Source organism: Vicugna pacos, chromosome 28 (genome assembly GCF_048564905.1).
Source record: "Vicugna pacos chromosome 28, VicPac4, whole genome shotgun sequence".
Lineage (NCBI taxonomy): Eukaryota > Metazoa > Chordata > Mammalia > Artiodactyla > Camelidae > Vicugna > Vicugna pacos.
The window spans coordinates 9,471,008-9,493,297 of NC_133014.1; the positions used below are offsets into that span (position 1 = coordinate 9,471,008).

Below are 22,290 nucleotides of genomic sequence, written 5' to 3' on the forward strand. Positions count from 1 at the left end.
CATTCACACTCAATTACCTAGAGAGACATTCTCTGTACACTCTGTCCCCTCAGATCCATGAAGCTCCGTGATCCAAGGTGCATCCCCTCTCTTCAACTGGAAAATCACATCCGGTCCAGGCACTGGAAGTCCTGTTCGTGGAGAAAAAGACAAGCCAGGTGGTCGCAGGTGATGAATGCACACAACTATCCCAAAGCTAATCCCAGCTTCTGAGTCTTTCAGAGAGAAGGCGCACCAGGCAGAAAGCGCACACCAGGAACACAGAGCACAAAGTAATGTAAGGAATGCAGGAACCTCTGAATGGAGATCAAGACAGAGGTTCTAAAAAGGAACAAGCAGCGTCCAGTCAGAGAGTTGATGGAATCTGTCTGAATTAATGTGTTTCTTCTTCCCCAGGAAGTGAGCGAGATGTTCCTAGCTTTAGCACTGATAGGACTGCGGGGAAGAGTCCTCATCTCAGGGAAGGTGAGAATGAAAAAAGATCACCTTGAGTAAAAATGTGTAATGAAGGTGCCCATTTCTGTCTGTTTATCCTTTAGTATTACGGTTTCACTTAAACAAGAGGATCATGTTCATTATAAGAAAACTAGAGGCATATACAAGGAAAAAGAAAAATCACCTTTTGTACTTTGCATTCATTTTTTTTCTTTCTTTCTTTCTATTTACTTTGATACTGAAAGATACCTAGAGATACATTTTGTTAAAAACTGGATAATGACAATTATATCTCAATTTTTCAAAATAAAAAAAAAAACTACTGGAGAGCATTATTTGGAAAATAACTAAGGCTACCCCACCTAAAATCATTCATATTTGATTTATTTTGACATCCTAAATCCACTACAATTCACTATATATAATACAAGTCACTCCAGTCCCTTTTAAATGTAAAAGATCATTTTGGGCAGAAGACTCTCAATTAAAAGAAATAAAAAACAAACAAGTAAAATGAAATGATGCTGAATTTTAAACTTGATTTTTTTCACATGATAATACATTTAAAACATTTTATTTCAATTAGCACACCTACCTCACCATTTTAATGGCTACATGATGTTACATTGTATGGAACAACAGTTTATTTAATCTCCTGCTGACAGAATTTCAGACTGTTTTCAATGCTTTGCTGCTAACAATGTGATGATGAGTATCTGTGTACACCATGGGCTGCTAATCTTATTATTTCCTTAGGACAAATTTCTAGAAGCAAATCTGTTCATTTTTGGTTAAAAAATAGATCCCCTCCTAGAAATAGTCTTGAGGCCTAAAATTCCGTTGCATTGGGACCCCTGACTTGGGAAACAGGGGTACTTTCTTATTGGGCCCAAGGATCACCCATCCAGCTGTAGGCTGACACCCTGCTCAGAAAACGGCCACTGCCATCACCTCCCCATGGCTTCCTCTCTCTGGCCTTGGGAATTCTATTTTCCCCTGTATTCTGTCCCACCAAAATCTGTGGCACAGCCTCAGCAGTCCCCCTAATGCCCCATGAACATTCTATTCTATTTCCATGTTTGACCTGTTAGAGCTAATCCAGGGGTGTTATGCTTGCTTTTTTGACCTGCCTTCCATGAAATCTGCAGCGTGACTCCTTTCAGACACCTGCTGCTGATTTTAAGTCTGTTCTGAATCTGCACACTCTCAGCCTCTCATTCTGGAAGCTCCTGAGAGGTTCTCATTACTCGCAGGAGCCCAACTTTACTCCTCCTGAATACCTGACATCAGCAGAAGCTCTAAATTTTCCTTTTGTCACACAAGTCTCTACAACTGCGAAGTGCCTTCCGTGGGCATCTCTCTGAGACTGTCCTTAAGACAAATAATCAAAATCAAACACATTTCTAGTGACCTTCTCTGAGGCACAGTCTTATAATCCCACCCCTACATGGTCCTCTTTTTAAAGGGAAACACTTCTTTCCCCCTCCTCTGCTTCTCTGAGGAGAAATTGTCCCCCGTTGAGATGGCCCCTCACACCCATCTCCGCCCCTCAGTGCTCTGGATGGAGCTGAGTAAGTTACTGCTGAGCTGGGGAAGAACCAGGTGTGTGTGACTCAGCCTCCTCTCCCCCTGGAGAGCAGGCCCATTCCATCTGGAGAGCAGCTCCCAGCAGCAGCTCTCATGCTCCGCTCCATCGCCCCAGCCCACCGTGTTGCAGCAAGGGAGCCTGCGGCTGTCCAGCCTGCTTACAGATCAGGAAGCCAGCCTGTCCCGTGTCGGGGTTCAGGACTAAGAAACCCACTGGAAGCCATGTCCTTCTGCTCTCCTATCTTGTCTCTCAGGGGTTCAGACTCAGGTGGGAGAAGAGGTGTCAATTTATTAGCCTCCCAACCCCACATCAACACAATACAGAGTCTGTTCCGTGTGGGAAGTGCTCCTTACCCAACGAGACAACGCTCTTATAGTTCTCCAGCATCACCTCCTTGTACAGGTCTCTCTGAATAGGGACCAGACGCCTCCACTCTTCATCTGTGAAAACCACAGCCACGTCCTCGAATGTCACCGGGTCCTGGAAACACAATCACATTCTCCCTTATTCATAACCCTTCTCTCTACATGGACCAGACCAAACTGTCAGAATGACAAGAGCCTGGAGGATGCAGAGGGAGTGGAAAGAAAATGGTTCTGACAAAGTAGGGCTTTGAAGCATCTGGGGAAAGCGCCAACATCCCCCGAGGCATGACATTCTTGGTCACAATTCTACACTGTCTTTGCAGCCGGGCCTCTGAGCATCAGGGGCTCTTCTGCCAGACTTGCAGAGAACTTGCAAGAACAGAACGAAGACCTCCCGTGTATCCTTTCCCCAGCTTCCCCAGATGTTAACGTTTTCCACACTGGCTTTATCTTTCTGTCTCTCTTGGTATCTACACATTCACCTGTCTTTTTCCTGAAATTCTTGAGAGTAACTTGCAAACATTAGGTCTCTTTACTCAAAAATGTTTCAGTGTCTATTTTGTAAAAACATGGAAATTCTCTTGCATAATCACAGTGTAACTGAAAAAATCAGGATAGCACTGATATACTATTATCTAATCTATAATCTTAGTTAAATTTCATCAATTGTCTTTTTTTCTTTTTACAAATCCTTCAAATAATGGCGTTGATTAGATCATCTTTAAGATCACTCTTATGTTCTGTGATTCTGCAAGACTGCATCTTGACCTCCAATCCTAAAACCCCACTGAGTCTCCTGCGTGTCTGCAGAAGTTCTAAACCAGAGTGTGGACTTCAGGACTCTCTACCCTTGGGCGAGAATGGGGTGACCGCGTGTCTCTGCCCACACAAAACTCTCTTCAGGACTCCTTCAGCCTCACTGAGGCGCTTCACAGCACGAGTCACATTCCCCGCCTAACCCATCCTCCCTGCAATGTGGGGGCCTACTTTCAGTCCATACATGGAGGTACTAAAGGGAAGTCAGGACTAGAAGCAGCCCGCTGTTCCCCAAACCTTCCAGTCAGACACATACCACTGGTTTTTAGACAAACCACTGTGTGCCTGGTGGCAGACTACTGGGCACATGTCCAAGGCAAGAAACGGTCACTGAAACACAGCACCAGTCAAACGGGAAGGACGCACTCCCTATGGAGTCCCTCCCCGACCTGGCTGGGTTTGATCAAAGTAGCTCCAGGATAGAGAAAGAAAAGTGGTTACATTCTGGAGACTAAGAGAGTATTTCAGGAACATGGAATTCTCCCTCACCTGGCACCTGGCGGTCGAAGACACAGCAGCCATTCCCTCGCGTGCGCCCTCCTCGTGGAGAGGAGCCGAGTCCCAATGAGGCAAAGCTGTGGGGGCGGGGGGAAGAGGGTATGAGGGAAGACCAGTCTTGTTTTGTAGTTTTGTGACCCATGAAGCAAGAAATTTTCCACACGTCAGTGAGTTATGTACCCACCCTCATTCTCAACACCCTACAAAAAGGGAAGGCAAAGAAAAGCAAGGCCAAGAACAAGTCGGCTCCACCCTGGCATTAGAGCCGAAGGCCGTGGGTACCGCTGCTGAGAACACAGGATGGCGCTTGTTCTGCCGTCATCCCAGAGGCAAACGTCTATTCCTGGCAGTCAATGGCATGCTAAGGATCACACTGTCTTTATAAATTTACACTCAATATTGTTCGGAATGATTACTAGACAAAAAGTGTTAAGAAATTTTATAACTGACTATATAGCTAAGTCATGTCAAGTAAATACCCACAGCGTCTTCAAGGGAAAACTGGCCCATTCACAGCAATACCCTGTGTGAAAGGAGCAGCCCTTGGGCAGCCATGATTTATTCCACGTGACAGTGCATCACACTCCTGGAGACACACTGATAAGGCCACAGATGGGCAATGCACAGGCTGAGCAGTGGACTAACATGCGACCTGGTTTGAAAAGATGACATCCGTTCATCCTCAGGACTGTGAACTAAGAAATCTCAGGACAACTAGTGATGCGCTGAAAGGGTATCAAGAGGACACAGGGATACAGAAGTAGCCACAAGGGTCAGGGGAGCCAGAGCTACCAGGAAGCAGAGCCTGTGAGGATGTGAGAGGCATGACGCAAAGACAGGATGTAACAGACTAAACAGGCAGGCACATGGTGGTGAAGCGCTGAAGCCGACACCCAGGGATTCCTGGCTCTGAGGCCCCTGTTCACCTAGTACCACCCGGGACCACAATTTACATGTAGACCAACCTTACTTATTCTTAGATTTCCATAAGACTCTAACCCTCTTAGTCTTTGTGTGAATCTTTATCACTAAATTCCCTTTACTTGAGTTAACTGAGTACATCTCAGTTTTTCACAATTAAGAGTCTAAATAAGACACAGTTAAATCAAGCATCTTGGGGATTCATGAGTAGGGTGTGGAGACTGTGTGGTCCTGAGAAGGAGGAAAAAGTGTGTCTGAGGCTCATTGTCTACTGTGCTGCAGTCAAGGGACTGTATTCACTGAACTTTGTTATTCATTCATCCATCTACCCAACCAACATTTATTCAGCACCAGCTATTTATACCAAAGCAAAAAAAATTGACACCGCCCTTGTCTTCCAAAAGCTTATAAGCTACCACATAGAACAAACAAGAAATCAAGTTAATATCTTATAACAGGATGGATACGTGCTCTAAAGAGATGCATGTGCACAGCAAACCAGGAGAGAACACCAGAGGCTTGTCTACCCAGGCAGGAGAGACGGAGGAACACTGCAGGTTTCTTGGCAGAAGTGGGACTTAAGATAAGTTTTGATTTGAGGGAGGCAGTGGAACATTCTAGTGGAACTTGATGAAAAACATCCAGTTTTCCAAAAACAAGGAGGCAGGTCTAGCCAGGGAAAGGATGAACAACTGTAGTGAGTTTAGAATGGTGACGTCTAGGTTGTGAGCAGTGCTGTCGGGAGAGACGAGAGAAGAGGCAGGCAGGGCCCAGCTAGATCAAGGCCAGCTCCACACGGTCCTATTCCCAGTGGTACGGGGACCACAGAAGGATTTAAGCATGGAAGGGTCACCACCAGATTTGTGTTTTAGAAAGATCACTGCAATGTCCATCAAAGGCCTTGAAACACGTACCCTTCGACCCAGCAATTCCCTCCTTGGAGTTTTCCCTAAGGATAAAAGAAAGAACACATGTAGAGCTTTTTAATAATCATTGTTAATATTGACCTTTATAAAGTGTTATGTGAGGTGACCTCTTAATGACTCTACATGTATCATCTCGTTTAATTCTCACAATACATTGTAAGATTTGAGATAGCCTAAGTTTCTAAAATAGGAGATTTGATTAAATAATTTATGGTCCAGTCCATACACAGAATGGAATACCACTGATATTATTACACTAATATGATAGCATATTAATATGATAGCATATTAATGTGATGATAGCATAATCATATTAGAAATATTATTTTATGACATAATATGATGTTTAATATCATTTTAATAATAATTAGCATTTATTGAACTTTTGCTACTTACCAGGCACTGTGCTAAGTACTCTTTACAGGCATACTTTAAGGCCCTCCTCATGGATCAGTAAGCTAGGTACTGTTTTACAGGTTAGGAAACTTAGGCTTTTTAAGAAGCTGAGGCAGAATTTGAATCCAGGTCTGCCTAACAGTTTTTAACCTCTATGCCATAATGATTTATTTTTATGAAAAGGTAACAGACCAAGGTATGCTAGAAAATCCCCAAACACATCCAAGCATGTAGGGAGCTTGAAATACGACTGAAGTGGCATCACAAATCGCCGAGGGGAAGATCACTCCTGATAAATGGAAACGACTTACATGTTCACCAATGGGATCAACTGTGACTTTGTATGTGTGTGCATAAATATTAACTAAGATGAATGAACTAGAGCCTCATGTTAGTCATATAAATTTCAAAAATATAATTACTGAGCAAAAAATAAAAAAGTTATAGAATGACTTTCTGTGAAATAGTTACATGAAATTTAAAAACAGGTAAACCATATCTACAAAAACCTGTATGGGCCAATAAACATCAAATTGTACCTCTGGGGAGGGAGGGGAATAGGGTTGGGGAGGGATAGCTAGGAAACTTCAACTTCGTAATGTTTTGTTTAAAAAAAGAAATCTAAAGGAAAAAAAAACCCCAAAGAAATTCATACACTACTCAGGGAAGAATGCACACTTTTAAAATTACATATTTGAGTGTGCACACATGTACAGAAAAAAGACGGAAGAATATATATTAAAATGTTAGTGGCATTACAAGTGATTTTTATTTTATTTCTTACAATTCCTTATATTCTGATTTTTTAGTTTTACAAGAGTATGTGTTTACGCTGGTGTACAGGAAAAAGACCAGGAAGGAAGGAAAGATGGTGTACAGAAAGTTATCACAGACCTGACTGTTTCTTAGGAACGTTGACCTGTAAGGTTGGCCTGTGGCTGGGGTCTGGCAACTTCAGTTTTGAGAGGGCTTCCTATTGGCCCACCCTTAACCCTCTTAGAGATAGGAGTGGGCCACTATGCCTAAGCTATTTGTGCAAACAATATGGTTTATGGTGAACACCTGCCGTGCTGCTAGAGGGCCTGGAATTTTGGTATGTGTTGGGCAGACGGCCTGCCGCTGAAACACTTGGGCTCTGAGTCTAATGAGCTTCCTTGGGCTGACACATCACACACGTCGCTGTATTTTCTTTGCCAAAGGAGGATGTGCTGTGTGTGGCCCTCATGGGGGAGAGCATGAGGAGGACTTCACAGAAATTCCTCCAGACTCCGCCTGTCTTTCCCCCTGACAATCTGCCTGTGTAACCTTGCAAGACTGCTGTCATCATCTTAGCCAAGAGGACAACTAGAGGCTGTGTCCTGAGTCCTTCTAGCACATCCCTGAACAAAGGGTGATCTCCAGCACCCCGACACAGGTGGCCACACCACTCCGGGCAGCTGTGGCAGAACGGGATTAGAAGAAGTGAGTAGACCAGTGAGGAGGTGGTTACAACTTAACAGGAGAAGGGAAACCACTGTTGAACTATTAAGAAGAGACAACAGGCCGACTGGAAGTGGAGATGGGATGGGATGGGAGAGGCAAGGATGACTCCCAGACCCTGATGTGTCAGTATTGGTACCATCCATGGAGATGAGCAACAGAAAAGTAGGTCTGGAGGGAAAGCTAAGAAGTGCAGTTTTGGACATTTAGAATTTGAGCTGCTCCCACATCGCTGGACAGTTAAAAACCAGGTGACTCTGGCTCCCGCTGGCCAAGTTGTACAAATTATTATTGCCAAATGAAATCACTTGAATTTTGAAAAAACTATGTGCTTTATAGTCAAAATAGAAAAGCTAATATGAAGTATTTTTAAATGGTTGTAATACAAAGAAGGCAATGTTTAAGCCTTCAGTTAAGTAATTTGGTTTTTTTTTCTATTAATTGTATGACCATTCATAAAATACAGATGTACCCTCGAGATATACACTTGTATCCATTCATATGAGCATGAAAAAAGAAAACTAGGCAAAGAGGATAAGCCAAGTAACCCCAGAAGCAGGAACACTATACCCCAAACAGGAAGGACTAATTAGCAAAGCACCCAGGTAGACAGAACATGGGCTCCTCATAATGAACCAACCTCAGATTCTCAAGAGGCAAGGTAACTGCAGACTTAATCCTTCCTCCCTTAGGAGATGAGCCCTCCAGCTGGCCTTATTAATTATAAGATACTAATAAGGTACAGTTAAACGTTTTCAAAAGTGCCGGAAGACTAGATCAATATATGTTTACTAGACAATGGGTTAACACTGGCCAAGCAAACTTTAAAAGAATATTACCTTGAGGATGAACATCAGTTAAACTAAAACCTACGTGAAAGGCAAAAACAAAACAAACAAACAGAAAAACCCACCAAAAATCTTGCTGGAAAAACAAGTTTGGTATAACTATAAAAAGTATCTCAACCTGAGGAGAGATTGGGGTTTTACATGTTGCTTGGAGGCAGAAAGTGATACATGTGCACGTGGAAACAAATATGTAACATCAGTTGGCAACTGAAGCCTGCAAGTTATGTCCTCCAAGACAGTATATATTTTGTTGTTGTTGTTCGAGGAGGCACTGGGGATGGAACGCAGGACCTCATGCACGCTAAGCATACATTCTACCACTGAGCTATATACTCCATCACCCTGACAGTATGCATTATCCTTGTTGGTCTTCCATCCTCAAGAGGGTCTCAGAATATTACCCTTAGGTCCTACATAGATGCCAAAATTAGTACTTAGAGATACAGGACAGTATAGGAGCATAGGCTCTGGCAGACTGCCTGAAATCAGTCTGGCTCTGCCTATTCCTTCCTGTGTGACCTTAGGCAAGTTTCTTAACCTCTCAGTTTGCCCATCTGTAAAACTGGGATAATGAAAGTAGGTATCTCATACAGTTATTGTGTTGCTTAAATAGGATAATATGTGTAAGGCATTTAGAATAATGTGCTAAGTAAGTGTTAACATTAGCTAAAAATCTTGTTATAACCCTAGGAAGATAGAAATAATGAAAATATTAATTACACTGTGCTGTCGTTGTTTTAGAGTAGGTTTAAATGTAAGTGTAGCCATAATATTGGAATCAAAGTATTTGCGTATGTTTTTCTAAAGTGTTAGAGCTTTTTGAACAAATCAGTTGAACTACATCTGAAATTGTAGTCAAAACTGCTCAATGTTTAAAGCTTAAAGACAATTTTCAAAGTTTCAGTTATTAGACTATGAGTTTAATACCTTGAGTATTAAACAAATTACAAATGGAGGTGAGCATAAAAGCTTCCCAGCCATTAAGCAACCAAGATGCTCACTGTCAGTGGGCTCCCTGCCAGGCCAACTTCATTCCCCATCAGATTTAGAAGCCACCAGGAGACGCTTCAGCAGGCTTTTAGTGGTACTCAAGACTCCTCAAATCCATCAAATTCACACGGAATCACTCCCAGCAAAGGGTCACCTCCACTTTTGTTTTCCCTTCTCCTATTCCTGGGTCTCAGATTATTTCTGGGGAAAATGCTCTTCAAATTCTTATTTTAGTGCTTCGCCTAGAAAGCTTTTACTATTCCCATCTTAGCTACACAGCTATTCCAAACCTCCATGGCTCCTATTCAATTTCAGCAGAACGCTGTCTTTTACTACCTCGAAGCTTCGCAAGAGTGAGTTCCAAGTGAGGCAGGACTGTGTGGTAGAAAGCACTCCAGGGCCTCCGTGATTGATGGTGAAGGCTTGGGGGAGTTACTTAAGCTAACAGTTGACCGCCCCGTTGTTTAATAACCACTTCACTGTGCAGTTATGAATAGTAAATGAGACAATTAATGTAAAGCATTTATCTTAGTCTGTTCAATAAATGAAAGCTCCTTTCCTTTCTACTACCCAGCACCAACCCATTCATCCCCCATTGAACCAATATTCCGTGTTCTGTGCTAGGCAGCAGGGCTGTGAGGTCAACAAAGCCGAAATACCTGTCTCCAGGACTTCCCCTCAGTGTCCTACATCTGTGTCCTACTTCCTTGTCCACTGTTGTTCCCTCTCAGAATCTGCTCCCTGCATTACCCAGTCTGTCTTTCTTTCTCCAGCATCTCCCATCTCTCCAGAAGGTCGTTCCCATATCCTCAGATACATTCCTCCTCCATGTGAAGCTATCTCCACAGAATCCTGTGGCCTCTCTCTGGCAAAACAATTCTCATTTAGTTTTCCTTTCATGATCAAGCTTCTTGGATGAGTCCTATCTACCTACTGACTGCACATCATCACCACTTACTTACCTCAAAGCCATTACTGTGCTCTTGTTACCTCTCACATACCTGGAACTGCATGACTGAAAACTGCCAATGTATTTCTGACCTCTAATTCCAATAATCTTCTTCTCCTTATTTCTCTTTAGCTTTTTGACTGTTGTGAAGTTTCAGCTCTTTCAAATGGGTACTGTGCTGCTGTGACACTACACTAGCCTGACTTTCTTCCTCCCACTGAAACTGCATCTCGCTGGGACTCTTTCCCCGACTCTTGCCCTGGAAACATGGGTGCTGCCCAAGGCTCAGACTGTGAGAGTACGTGATATTCCTCAGAAAATCCATCCACACCTGGCGCTCCACTTCTGGCCTCTATAGAAATGGCTCCCCAGTCTAGTTCCAATCCCTCTTCCAAACTCATCTGGCATTTCCAAATGACTAAGAATTCTGAATTCGGCATTCTGTCAGCACCTTAAAACCATCTTCTGCTACTCAGTTCCCCACATCAACTCATCTCCCTTTTACATTTCTATCAGATGTTCTGTTATTGTCTCAGGTGCTCTTACCTAGCTCTCTTTCCTCCCAAATTTAGTTAGTCACCAGGTCCTTCCGATTCTTGTTTTGCAGTGTCATTTGTATCCTTCCCTACCACTGCCACCAACATAATTCAGGTTTACAACAGCTTGCTTCAGGACCTACCACTACCAAGCACTCCTAACTGGCTCCCTGCACTAGTCCCTTCCCCTCTCTAGTCCTGGATGTGACTCCCAGAATAACTCAACCAGAAGTTTTACTCCTGTTAGTCCCCGATCAGTCCCATACAATCCACCCTGCTGACCGTGTCGTGTCCTGATCCTCTATGCTCTGATCCCAGGGTACTTTTCTCCACCCTTGTCTCTCACTATTCCTTGACACTTCACTCATAAAAATCATTTTCCTCTCAAGTCTGCCTAACGCTTAGCTACTGCTTTCGTATTGTTTTCACATGAAACCCCACCTCCTCCATGAAGCCCCTTGATCACTCGTACGGAGGCCTTAGAGCAGGGAGCTAAAAGAGACAATCTGAGGCGCTTTCTGGGAAACAGGGAGGGATTGGAGTAGGCGGCACCGGGATTTAGTGTCAATTTCACTCACATTTATTAGGCACCCATTATGAGAAGAAGGTACAGGAGGCGCGGAGGAAGGCTCCAAACTTCCAACCTGAAAGTTGGGATCTGACACATAGTGGGCGCAGGCCGAAAGACCACTGCTAACAGTGCCCACACCCCACGGAACACAGGCACACATGGGGTGGGGGAACGTCTTTCCGTCCGCACCTGTCCGAGGCGGGACGTCGCCACACACACACACATTCTGCAGGCTGGCTCTGCCTGCGTCATCTGTTCTACTCCCATAGCACCTCCCCCAGGTTCTCAGTGTCCCCTTCTCTCGGCCGCTGTGCTCACTTGGCTCCTGGAAGACACACACCCACAGCCCTCACCTCCAGTTCAGGACCCAGGAAGACGGCGCCTCTTCAGGTCAGGAAAGCAGTGCGCCTGCGCAGAGGGTTCTGACGTCCCCGCTTCCAACCAATGCTCGGCCTTCGCAGACTCCATTTCCCAGAAGTCCCAGCGGTTGGCGCGCTTTAATATGATGTCTAAGGTTCTGCGCACGCGTGCCCTGCGGAGAAAGGGGTTGGCGTTGGCGTTGCTAAACTGGATCAGATACGCGGTGTGGTAGCTTGAGTGGGGAGAGGGAATCGCCGTGGACTCCTGGGAGGCTTGTGGTCACCCTGAAGTGCTGTCTGCATGTGATGTCACGTCCCTCCAGTCCTCCGGTGGGAGGACGGTTCGAAGGAAATGTATCTCTCTCAGCCATGGGACCCGTCCTTACTCGTAATTTTCACTCCGGGAAGACAACGACTCCAGTTTTCTGGCTCCGGAAGGTGGCTTGTTTCTGCTTCAGCTCGTTCACTTCAAAGAATTTGGTTGTAAAATTTGGGCAGGACACATGCAGTTTGGTTCTGAGGACGGGGCTGGGCCTGAGGGTGGATACGTGCACATTTTTGTGCCGAAAGAAGAGAAGAACCCAGGATACATGAGTATTTACTTGGGCAGCCAGCCCAACTCCCGGCATTTTGAGCGCACACCAACCTGCCTTCCTTGGTGCTACCGGAAGGGCCCTCTTTGGAGACATTGCAGGGATTCTCAACCTTGGCTGCATGCCGGAATTACCTGAAGAGCTTTGACATTGATACCCGGGGGCCTCTCTGAGGAGTGAGATTGAAAAGATCTGAAGGTGATCCTAAAGGGCAACCAAGGCAAAGAACCATTAAACTAGAGCTCCAAGGGAGACTTGAGATTACAGAAAGAATGCGATTAAGTACTACGTCAGGAACTAGTCTACACTTGCACCCAAAGTATCTAAGTTGCCTACCATAGGCAAGGCATTGTCACAAATATAAATAAGACAGTTATTACCCCAAATGAACTCACAGTCCAATGGGAAAATCAGAATTGGAAATTACAACACAAAGCCATACGTTCTTTAATTATGTCACTTCCCAGACACTATGGGGGTTCAACAGAGCAAGTAATTATGGCTGAGAAAGCTAGAAGAGGTTTTCTGTAACTGTATAGACGTACCCTCCCGACAGACTCGGGAGCGTTACGCCCAAGCGCCCCAAGACCCGCCAAGCCACCAGGTGGCAGGCGCCGCTCGTCCCACCCCTCCGACCCGCCCGGAACACTGGTTCCAGCGACCCCCGCGCGGAAGTCGTCTGCGCAGGCTCAGGACGGGTCTCCGGCGGCCGGGCTGGGGCGGGGGCGTCTCTTGGATCTTTGCGGGTTCAGAGACCCTCCGGCGCACACGGGACAGAGTGGAGAGTTGTCCCTCCGTCTGCCTGCCTCCGAGGGGCTGTGGGGGCTTGGAGCTGGGCGCAGAGTTGCAGGGCCGGTCCGTTCCCTGTGAGGGTCTCCCCGGAGTCCCTGCTGTCTCAGGGCATTAGAGGGGCGCGCGGCACCGAGGTCGCTGGTGTGCCTGTGGCCGTGTCTGCTGCTGGTCTGCGTGGGATCTGGGTTCCAGATCCTGGTCCCGGGGAGGAGGGCTGCGGAGCGGAGCCGGTGGGCGGCGGCAGGGCTTGTGAGGGGTGTGGAAGAGCACCGCTCCCACCAGCCGCACCCCGCGCCGGGAGGCAGGTCCAGGTTTGACAGCTCTGCTTCGGGCCCTGCGGGTCCGCTGGGCATCGTCTCGCGGAGTGGGAATGCCCCGTTTTACCCAACTTGCTCGCTTCTCCCTGAACCCCGGGAGGACTGCAGAGCTGCGACCAAAGGATAGAGACTTGGACCTAGTCAAAGGACATCGTCCCTGAGCCCCAGCTATGGGCTCCACAGCATCAGGTTTGGCTCTCGAGGGTGCCGCGGGCCAGAAGCCGTCTTGGGGAGTTAGTACCGAGCCTCGTAGGAGGAGGACCCTACGAAGGGGCTGGATAAGGGGCAGGATCTGCAACCGCCTACCCTGTGGTGGTGTCTAACCTTTCAGGCTCAGGAGCATGAGGTCCCAGCACCCAGAGACCATGATGAAGGTGGAGGGGAGACTTGTCCCAAAGGCCAGAGGAGAGAGAGTAGAGCAGGAGGGGGTCTCTTCCTGCTGTGACAGGGAGAAGGCAAACAAACCTATGAAAGAGTGGCCCTTGGCCAGGGACCAGAGGACAGTGGCTCCATTTGGAGCCTTGCCACCCATTTCCTTTATCGCTTCATTAAGTGATAATGTTCTTACAGCTCTTCCAGATCAGCTGTGTACAAGATCAGCAGTGCACACGGTGGGCCTCTTCTGTGACCAACCCCCTCCCACTCGTGTTGGGGACAGCACAGTCCAAGTGACCCAGGAGGTTTTAAGCCATTTCTTTCTTTAGAATCTCCTGTCCTTCACCAAGTGGGCATTTTAATTTGACTTTTTATTCTTCAGTGCACATGCTCAAGGTCAGAGAACTGGCCAATGGCAGAAGTGGGCCAAATCTCTGGGACTTCCACCCCCTCTCTTTTCCTGTATGCCTTCTGGTCTGTAGACCAGCAGCACAGGCATCACCTGGAAGCTCTTAAGAAATGCAGACTCTCAGGCTCTACCTCGCATGCACTGAACCAGTCTGTTTAGCAAGATCCTCAGGAATCCATACGCACATTAAAGTTTGAGAAGTGCTGACCTGTGCTATACTATGCTGCCTGCCTGCCTCTGCTTTTGATGTTGGTGGTGGCCTTAACTATTTCTTTGGTGTGGTTAAGGTTAGTTTTTTGTTTGAAGGCTTTAAAAACAGTATGATACAAAGCTCTATAATAGAGGGGGCTCTCAAAATACACTGCAGAGACCTGATAGTGCTTGAGAACACCGAGGGCAGCTTTTCAGGAAGAGCTGGCCTCTGGGGTTCCCAAGGATAAGCGGAGAGGTGTAACTTCTTCCATTGAGGCCTATAACCCTACGTGGCCTTGTCCTGGGCCTTATTTTGTATTGTTAACCTGTCTTATACCCTCAGTGTACATTTAAAGTTCCTTGAAGCTCCTCTCCATGTTTATATTTTCAAAAGGTCTGGAGGACCTACATATTGGCGACCTAGTAAATAACTCTCAAATGGAGTGGCCAGACTGTGGTCACTTCAGCTCGCTGCAGCTTGCTGTGGCCTATAGGCAGGTGGGGACCTTATGCAGCTGTACAAGGGCAGCCTCTGCCCTGCCCCTCAGCTCCCTTTGACCCAGTGTTGTCCCCAGAACCATGGAGGTGACACGCTGACATGGGGAGTCTGGGAGCTGTAAATCCCATGAGGGTTAGCCTTCCTCATGGCTCCTTTTACCTTCCTAGTTCTCCCTTCTCAGGACCCTGCTCTTCCTCCAGAGGGATACACAGGAGAAAAGGGAACAGCCAGTTTACTCCTGAAAGCCAGGCCCCAGGTGAGTTGGGGTTCTCTTAATTTTTCCTCAAATGCCTGAACTATTTTTGCCTCCTTTTCTCTGGAGCCTCCTTGTTCGCCATTTCCGGCTCTGCAGGGCACTGTGCCCATCAAGGTTTTTGCTGGCTCCTCGCCCCTTGCCCAGGGCCCTCTCCTCTCTGCGCAGTGTGCCCTCACTCAGATCCTTTGGTTTATTTCTGTAAGGGGCACTGTGGTGAGAACGAAGTAATGTGAGAGCACCCTGGCCCTGAAGGAGTGTCTCAGCCACAGAGGGGAGAGGACCTCACCCAGGATGCAGCCCCAGTCACAGGAAGGATGTACATGGTTTGATGGCAGATAGTGGCACAAGCAGACCTTTCCATCACAGTTTGGGAAAAGGAGAATCAGCCTGTGCTGGAGAGGTTGGGGAAGGCTCGTAGTGAAGAGGGGGCAAGAAGGGTTGGAGGGGATGGACAGGTGAGGAGGCCATTTGAGGCTGGGTCCCTGTTCAAATGTCATCTTCTTGGATTAGTGTGGCAACAGACTTTACTGCTTCTGGCTGTGTGACCTTCAACCAGTCACCTAAATTCTCAATGCACTGGTTTTGCCAACTGCAAAATGAGATGATAATCATGTTAATGATAATGATGAAAATTATAATAGCTGTCATTTGCTGAGACCAAATAGGTACCAGGAACTAGTCCACACAATTTATTTATAGTAACTAATTTCATCTGTGAAACATTCCTGTTTTGAAGAATGGCACCTGAGGCACAGAGGTAAACTGAGGAGACCAAGGCACAGAGAGATAAAGTAACATGTCTGCGGTTATCTAGGTAGTAAGGGGGAAGCCAGCTTCAGGTCTAGGTTGTCTGGCTCCAGAATCTTAACCACTCAATAATACAATGATCTCATGTGGTTGTTGGAGTTTCTGGCAAATGGAGTTTCTTAGTCATTGTCAGCTTCCACTGTGATGGGGATGAAGGGGTTAATGGTGCTGACTCTAGATGTGGATTCAGGTTTGGCTGTAGGCTCAATGTGGAGGGAGAATTTAGTGGGATTCTAGCTTGATGATAGACATTTATATTTAATTTTCAAGCCAACAGGGGAAACCCTCACCAATAAAGAATTCTCTCAAGTAATTAGTAGAGTAATAAATAGAGCTTACACCTCTTTGGCCTTGATGTACACCATTCAGAGTTTTATGCGAGACCTCCGTCTGGTTATGCTGTGGTAACAACAGCCCCAGATCTCAGTGGCTCACAGTAATGAAGTGTATTTCTTCTGTGTCACCTCTCAGTAGTGCGCTGGCTGTGGCTCTGCTCTACACCCTCTTCACTTTGGGATTCAGGCTGAAGGAGCAAACCCTCCTCTGGAATACATCACTCTTGTGGCAGAGGGAAGGTGCAGATGGCTCTCCAAGCTTCTGCTCATAACCCATTGGCCAGAGCGGGTCATGTGGCCAAGCCTAGTGTCAATGAGGTGGGGAGATAAGTCTCCCACAGTGAGGGGCCCAGAGGGAGGGGCAGTGAATATACTGAACGAATAACTGCTCTGCCAGTCTACCACTGGCTGTTTTCTTACTCACAGATGTTCACTTCCCTCCCTCCTGCACACAGAATCTCTCCCCAGAAGACAGAACCCCAAAGACCCATCCAATCAGAGCATCAGGATCAAAGTCCTAGATGGTGTGATACTGGGGACATCAGGTCTGGATACGGAGACCTATGAATTAAGAAGGACAAGTTGCCTAAGTCCATATTCCCCACATACAACGGAAGAGTGGGGCAGGGTCACCGCAGTGAACGTCCCTATTCCGAAAGGGGAAGCGTGGGAGGAACCCAGCAGCGCCAGGTCCATAACAGTTATGAAATTCAGTGAGGACCCTGGCCTTGGGAGTGGGGAAGTCTTTTGCTTACAGGCTGGTTCTGCTCCCTGGGTACAGCTCTCCAGTCCAGTGTTCTCCTGGGCTCTTGGCTCTGTTCTCCAGAAGCTCCTTCCTTTTGCAGTATCCCCCTTGGTCACATATGAAGATGATATTGGAGAATAAGCTCTTTTGAGGGCTAAGCAGCTCTTCCGTCCTGCCCAAGTAGGTTAATGGCCCAAGGGTTGTTTCAAGTCATGGACATTCAGTGTGACTCTCCATGTGTCAATAGCTTTTCCCACAGTTCTTTTTGAAATATGCCCTTCTTTTTAGACTTAATTGTGGAGCTTTTGGGGTCTCCTTGGGAAAACCATATTTTGAGCCACTCTGAGCAATTTGGTCCCACTGAAAGGATTTCCTGGGAGCCATCTCAAATTATTCAGAGGTTTAAACAAAATGTTGTGAGACAGTCACACCCATGATTTGGTCCTTGCCACTAGGCTGAGTTTCAGTCATCCTTTGGCATGTAGAAGCCTTCTCCATTTTGTCTTTGACCAACTGGAAATGAGAATTGGTTAAATCTCCAACCCTGCAAGTCCTGGAATTTCTGGACGTTTTCTTTTGCCTTTGATTTTTATTTTGCAAACACACAAACTCCTGAGCTCATTTTTTTTCTTGACATACTTTGTCAAATGCAGCCAGTAACAACCAACTCACTATGTTGCTATGTTTCCCTTCCTCTCCATAACATCACAAGCTCATGCTTACATCTTTTCCTCTCTCAGGTTATTGCAGACAAAAGTTTTACCACACGGTTCACCACCAAATTATATGGGCTGCCACCTTGCCAATAAGTTTCCTCACTGCCTGGCCCTGAAGCCAGTGTCATGTATTTTAGGCTTTTTTTTTTTTAAAGGCAGAACCCCACATTGCACACCTGTTTTTTTTTTTTAATGAGTCCGTTTAGACTAATTATGCTGTGCTAACAGCAAACCCTGGGAGATTTATACCAATAAAGGTTTATTTCTTGTCCACATTACATGCAAGCTGGGGTTTGGCCCCACATCTTCACTCTGGGGACATGTGTCATCTCAAAGCAGAGGGAAGAGGAGCAATTGCAGCACCTCCACTGGATTCTAATTAAATGCAACTAAATTGGGAGTAAAACCTCTTGAAAACTGAGGAAATGGATTGGATTTGTCTCCCCTACCTAAGCAGAATGTCTCTGTAGGCTTGATTCTTCTGAGATCCTGATTTTATTCCTAAGCAGCTTGATGTTGATGTATGTGGGCATGGGTGAGATACCAAGTAGGAAGGATGATATAATCCCTGGAGCAGCTTAAAATGTTTTTGAGATGATAAACCCAGAATGTGGGCAGAGAGCGGGGGCAGGCACTGTGATAGCTAGAAACTCTTAGCATCCCTTCTGGTACATGCTGTGGTTCTACTCAGACACCCATCTGCTGTTCTCCTGAGGGCCATAAGTGTGCTTCCTGAGGGTGCAAGAGTGTCTTCTGTATTTCAGGACCTGATGACATTTGAGGATGTGGCTGTGGAATTCACCTGGTGGGAGTGGGGGCAGCTGGACACTGCTCAGAAGGACCTGTACCGGGAGGTGATGTTGGAGAACTTCAGGAACCTGGCCTCCCTGGGTGAGCTCCACTCCCCCAAAGCCCAAAGCCTGCCCATCAGGCCATCTTTATTTCCTTGGTATTTAAAAGCTAGGGGTGCCTGAGCCTGTTGGCTGATTTTTGCCCTGGGGTTCTAGAATCAGACATTTATAGTCTGTTTGGGCCCCAGAGATACAGTATTTATGCTCCTCGTTCCTAGGAATAGTCCTGCTCTATATGAAATCAGAATAAGAAGTTTCATGATTTTGCTCCCGATATTTCACAGGGCCTGTTCTTTGGAGGCTGTCCACAACATTTCTCCACCCTCGAGACCAAGGGCCAAAGCCTTGGCCTCGAATACGATCTTTTTCATTCTCTACCATCAGGGTTTCCAGTGTCCAAACCACATGTGATCTGCCAGTTGGAGAAAGGGGAAGAGCCTTATATGATGGAAAGAGAAGTCTCAACAGGGGCCCACCCAGGTGAGTGAGGAAGAGCAAAGCAGCATCACATGTAAGGCCCAACCATGAGAGGGAGGTTGCCCTGAACCCTTGGTCGGGGGCTCTTCTTTGAGAAGGAGAAGTCACTTGTCAGGGGCCCTCAACTCCAGTATTTTGAATACTTGGACACTTTTTAAAATTATTTCTGGTGTGGAAAGAAGAGATGTTCATTGTCTTCTCTAGCATTTATCTTTCCCTTGTGACCCACCTCTGTCCACCCTTCTGGACTCTTGGGGCCCTGCATCATCACTGGAAGTCACATGGTCAGTGTTGGATGAAATTTAAGGATTAACAGATGTAAGTGCCTGGCAGTCCTATGTCAGCAGGGCTAAGGGAGTTAGCAAGAGATCAAACAGAACAATTAAGTAGCCCAGAAATTAAAGGGTTACTGGCAAGGACATCCTGACAGAAAACGTCAGGAGATCAAGGTGAGGACACTTCAAGCTGCAACAGAGGAGGTTCTAGACACTCCTTGCTGTGGATGGCATCTCTCTGAGGCCACTTATTCCTAGATGACTTAAGCATACCTCATAGGCTCCACTTTTGGGGCAGAATTCTGGACACAAAGCTCTCCTACCATGTGAAGCCCAAGGATACTGGAGGAGGTGACAGTCTGTGCCAGTGTCCATCTCCGAGGCAGAATCATAGCCTCAGGCCAGAGCCAAAGCTCCAGAAAGCAGGACTCAAACCCTAGAGCTCTGGCTGGGCCTCATCATAGGAACCTGGAGGAGAGGCCCGAGAGGGAGGACGCTGGTCTCCTCTACAGTGGTACTTTATCTTGTTTCCTTCCAGAATGAGATTAAGGGTCTGACATCTGGATCTAGTCTCATGATCAGCCCCCGTCTGTTTACAGGGGTCCACAAGCACGGCTGTGTTTCAGAATCTCTCGGGGAGCTCGTTAAACATTCAGATCCCCCGGAGCCACACAAGACCTACTGAGTCAATCCTGCCTCTGAGAGCCCTGGTTAGGCACTGCCAGTCCCTTCCCTCTTCAGAAGTGTCACTGTTATTGTCTTAGTTGTCTATCGTTGCTGAAACAATTGTCACAGACTTAGCTGCTTCAAGCAATACAAGTCTATCATCTCATAGTCCATAGGCCAGAAGTCCAGCATGGGTCTCACGTGGTTACAGCAAAGGTGCCAGCAAGGCCAGGTTCCTTTCTGGAGTGTCTAGGGGAGAATCTGTGCCCAGCTCATCTGAGTTGTGGTAGAACCAACTCCTTGCAGTCATAAAACAGCTCCCTGTGTTCTTGCTGGCTGTAAGCTGACGGGCGTTCCCAGCTTCTAGAAACTGCCACCTTCCCTGGCCTGTGGTGCCCTTCCTCCACCTTCAAGGCCAGAAATGGTGGGTCGAGTGCTTACATCATCTCTCTCTGACTCAGCCAGGAAGTGTTCTCTGATTTTAAGGATTCATGTGATTAGACCGGGCCCACCTGACTAATCCAGGATAATCTCCCCATTTCAAGGTTTGTTCCCTTAATCACATTTACGAAGTCCCTTTTGCCATATAAAGTAACACTGATATGTTCCTGGGATTAGGGAATGGGCATCTTTGGAGGATAATTATTCTGCCTACCACAACGATATACGGTCCTATCATGCATGTTACGTGTGTGTGTGTATAATACATAATAATGTGTGGTAGGGACTGGAGTGTTGAGGAAGAATTTGCAGAGGGCATCTTCCTACCCTCCTCGTCTTTACAGTCTTTGGATTTATCTTGCGTACTGGAATCCAAACACTGCTGCCTTAGGTTTTCCTAATCTCTAGTCAGCTGCTTATCTTACTCATGACACCTTTGAAATGTTCTTCAAATACACGCCATTCTTGAAAGGAACTGTACACCTCTTTTAGATACTATTTTAAAGCTTAATTATCTTACATCTATTATGGGACTTTACTTCCTCTTGGTACATGGAACAGGTTAATACTAGACTATCTTTTGTTTTTGTTTTCTTTTTTTCAGACTGGGAGAGAAGGCCTCAGGCCAAGGAATCAATACTAAGTCAAGGAATTTCCAAAGAATTACTGCAGACAGCATCAGTGGGAAAACACATTAGAGATGAACTCTGGTGTTCCAGACTGGGAGCAGCTTGTGGTTGTGAAGACCAGTTAGAGATGCACCCCCCAAAACAGGAGAGACATCTGAATGAAACGTCACTTACTCACAAATCTGCCACCCTTTGGAGAGATCATGAATGGAGTGAATTTGGGACAAGTTTAGGCCTAAGATCAGTCCTTGTTAACCAGCACTGTGTTCCCACGGGAGAAGGACCCCATAAATGTGACACAGAGTTCAGACAGACTTCAGGGAGAAATGACTCTCAGAGAACCCATCCAGGGAAGAAATCTTGCAAATGTAATGAATGTGGGAAGCTATTCCATTTCCAATCAGAACTGAGGCGCCATCAGAGATGTCACACTGGAGAAAAGCCCTATGAATGCAATGAATGTGGAAGGGCCTTTGGTCATATTTCGTCCCTTATTAAACATCAGAGGACGCACACTGGAGAAAAGCCCTATGAATGCAGCGAATGCGGGAGAGCCTTCAGCCAGAGTTCATCTCTTGTTCTACACTACAGATTTCACACTGGAGAGAAACCCTACAAATGTAACGAATGCGGCAGGGCCTTTGGTCATACTTCATCCTTGATTAAACATCAGAGAACACATACTGGAGAAAAGCCCTATGAATGCAGGGAATGTGGGAGAACCTTCAGCCAGAGCTCCTCTCTCATTGTACATTACAGATTTCACACTGGAGAGAAACCCTACAAATGTAATAGATGTGGGAGAGCCTTCAGCCAGAGTTCATCTCTCACTCAACACTACAGATTTCATACCGGCGAGAAGCCCTACAAATGTAACGAATGTGGAAGAGCCTTTGCTCACACCGCGTCCCTTATTAAACATCAGAAAAGTCATGCTGGAAAAAAATCCCTATGAATGCAGCCAACGGAGGAAGGCTTTAAGCTGGAGCACACACACCACTGAACCTCAGAGAATATGTATTAGAAAGAGATCCTCTGTGCATACAGTGTGTGGGAAACTTTTGTTGGCGGACACATCTCGTTCAACATCACACAGGACACACCAAACAGAAGCCCTGTTAATATCAAGAGAAGGAGTGGGCTTTCGTCACACCTCCTCCCTTATCAAACACGGGAGAATTCAAACTAGTAACAGACTGTGAATGTAAGGTTATGTTTACTGGTGACACACGACCTGA

At 46.4% G+C, this 22,290-nt stretch overlaps 2 protein-coding genes across 6 annotated transcripts in view; one reads left to right on the forward strand and one right to left on the reverse strand.

Moving 5' to 3' along the window:
* Positions 1–22,290, reverse strand: part of LOC116276533 (uncharacterized) — a 51,238-nt gene that overhangs the window by 24,447 nt on the left and 4,501 nt on the right. For 2 of the 5 annotated variants that reach the window (XM_031692058.2, XM_072951441.1), the window contains exons 2-4: positions 3,694–3,779; positions 2,377–2,503; positions 18–131 (exon numbers count right to left, since the gene is read on the reverse strand). In XM_031692058.2, the coding sequence (XP_031547918.1) occupies positions 18–131; positions 2,377–2,503; positions 3,694–3,726 (274 nt within the window). In that variant the 5' untranslated portion in view covers positions 3,727–3,779. Of the gene's footprint in view, positions 1–17; positions 132–2,376; positions 2,504–3,693; positions 3,780–11,671; positions 11,851–12,063; positions 12,219–12,323; positions 12,475–22,290 lie in introns of those variants that run through there. The other 3 variants (XM_072951440.1, XM_031692057.2, XM_072951442.1) reach the window with 3 other exon arrangements.
* Positions 12,329–22,138, forward strand: ZNF514 (zinc finger protein 514). The gene is made up of 4 exons (XM_006203850.4): positions 12,329–15,110; positions 18,478–18,604; positions 18,949–19,044; positions 21,028–22,138. The coding sequence occupies exons 1-4, from the start codon at positions 15,000–15,002 to the stop codon at positions 22,005–22,007; spliced, it is 1,314 nt and encodes a 437-aa protein (XP_006203912.2). The 5' UTR covers positions 12,329–14,999; the 3' UTR covers positions 22,008–22,138.

Coding starts and splice junctions, on each gene's coding strand:
- ZNF514 (XM_006203850.4), top strand. CDS start 15,000: ATGGCTCCTTTTACCTTCCTAGTTCTCCCTTCTCAGGACCCTGCTCTT. Junction 15,111..18,477: donor TCCTGAAAGCCAGGCCCCAG/GTGAGTTGGGGT, acceptor TCTGTATTTCAG/GACCTGATGACATTTGAGGA. Junction 19,045..21,027: donor CTCAACAGGGGCCCACCCAG/GTGAGTGAGGAA, acceptor TCTTTTTTTCAG/ACTGGGAGAGAAGGCCTCAG.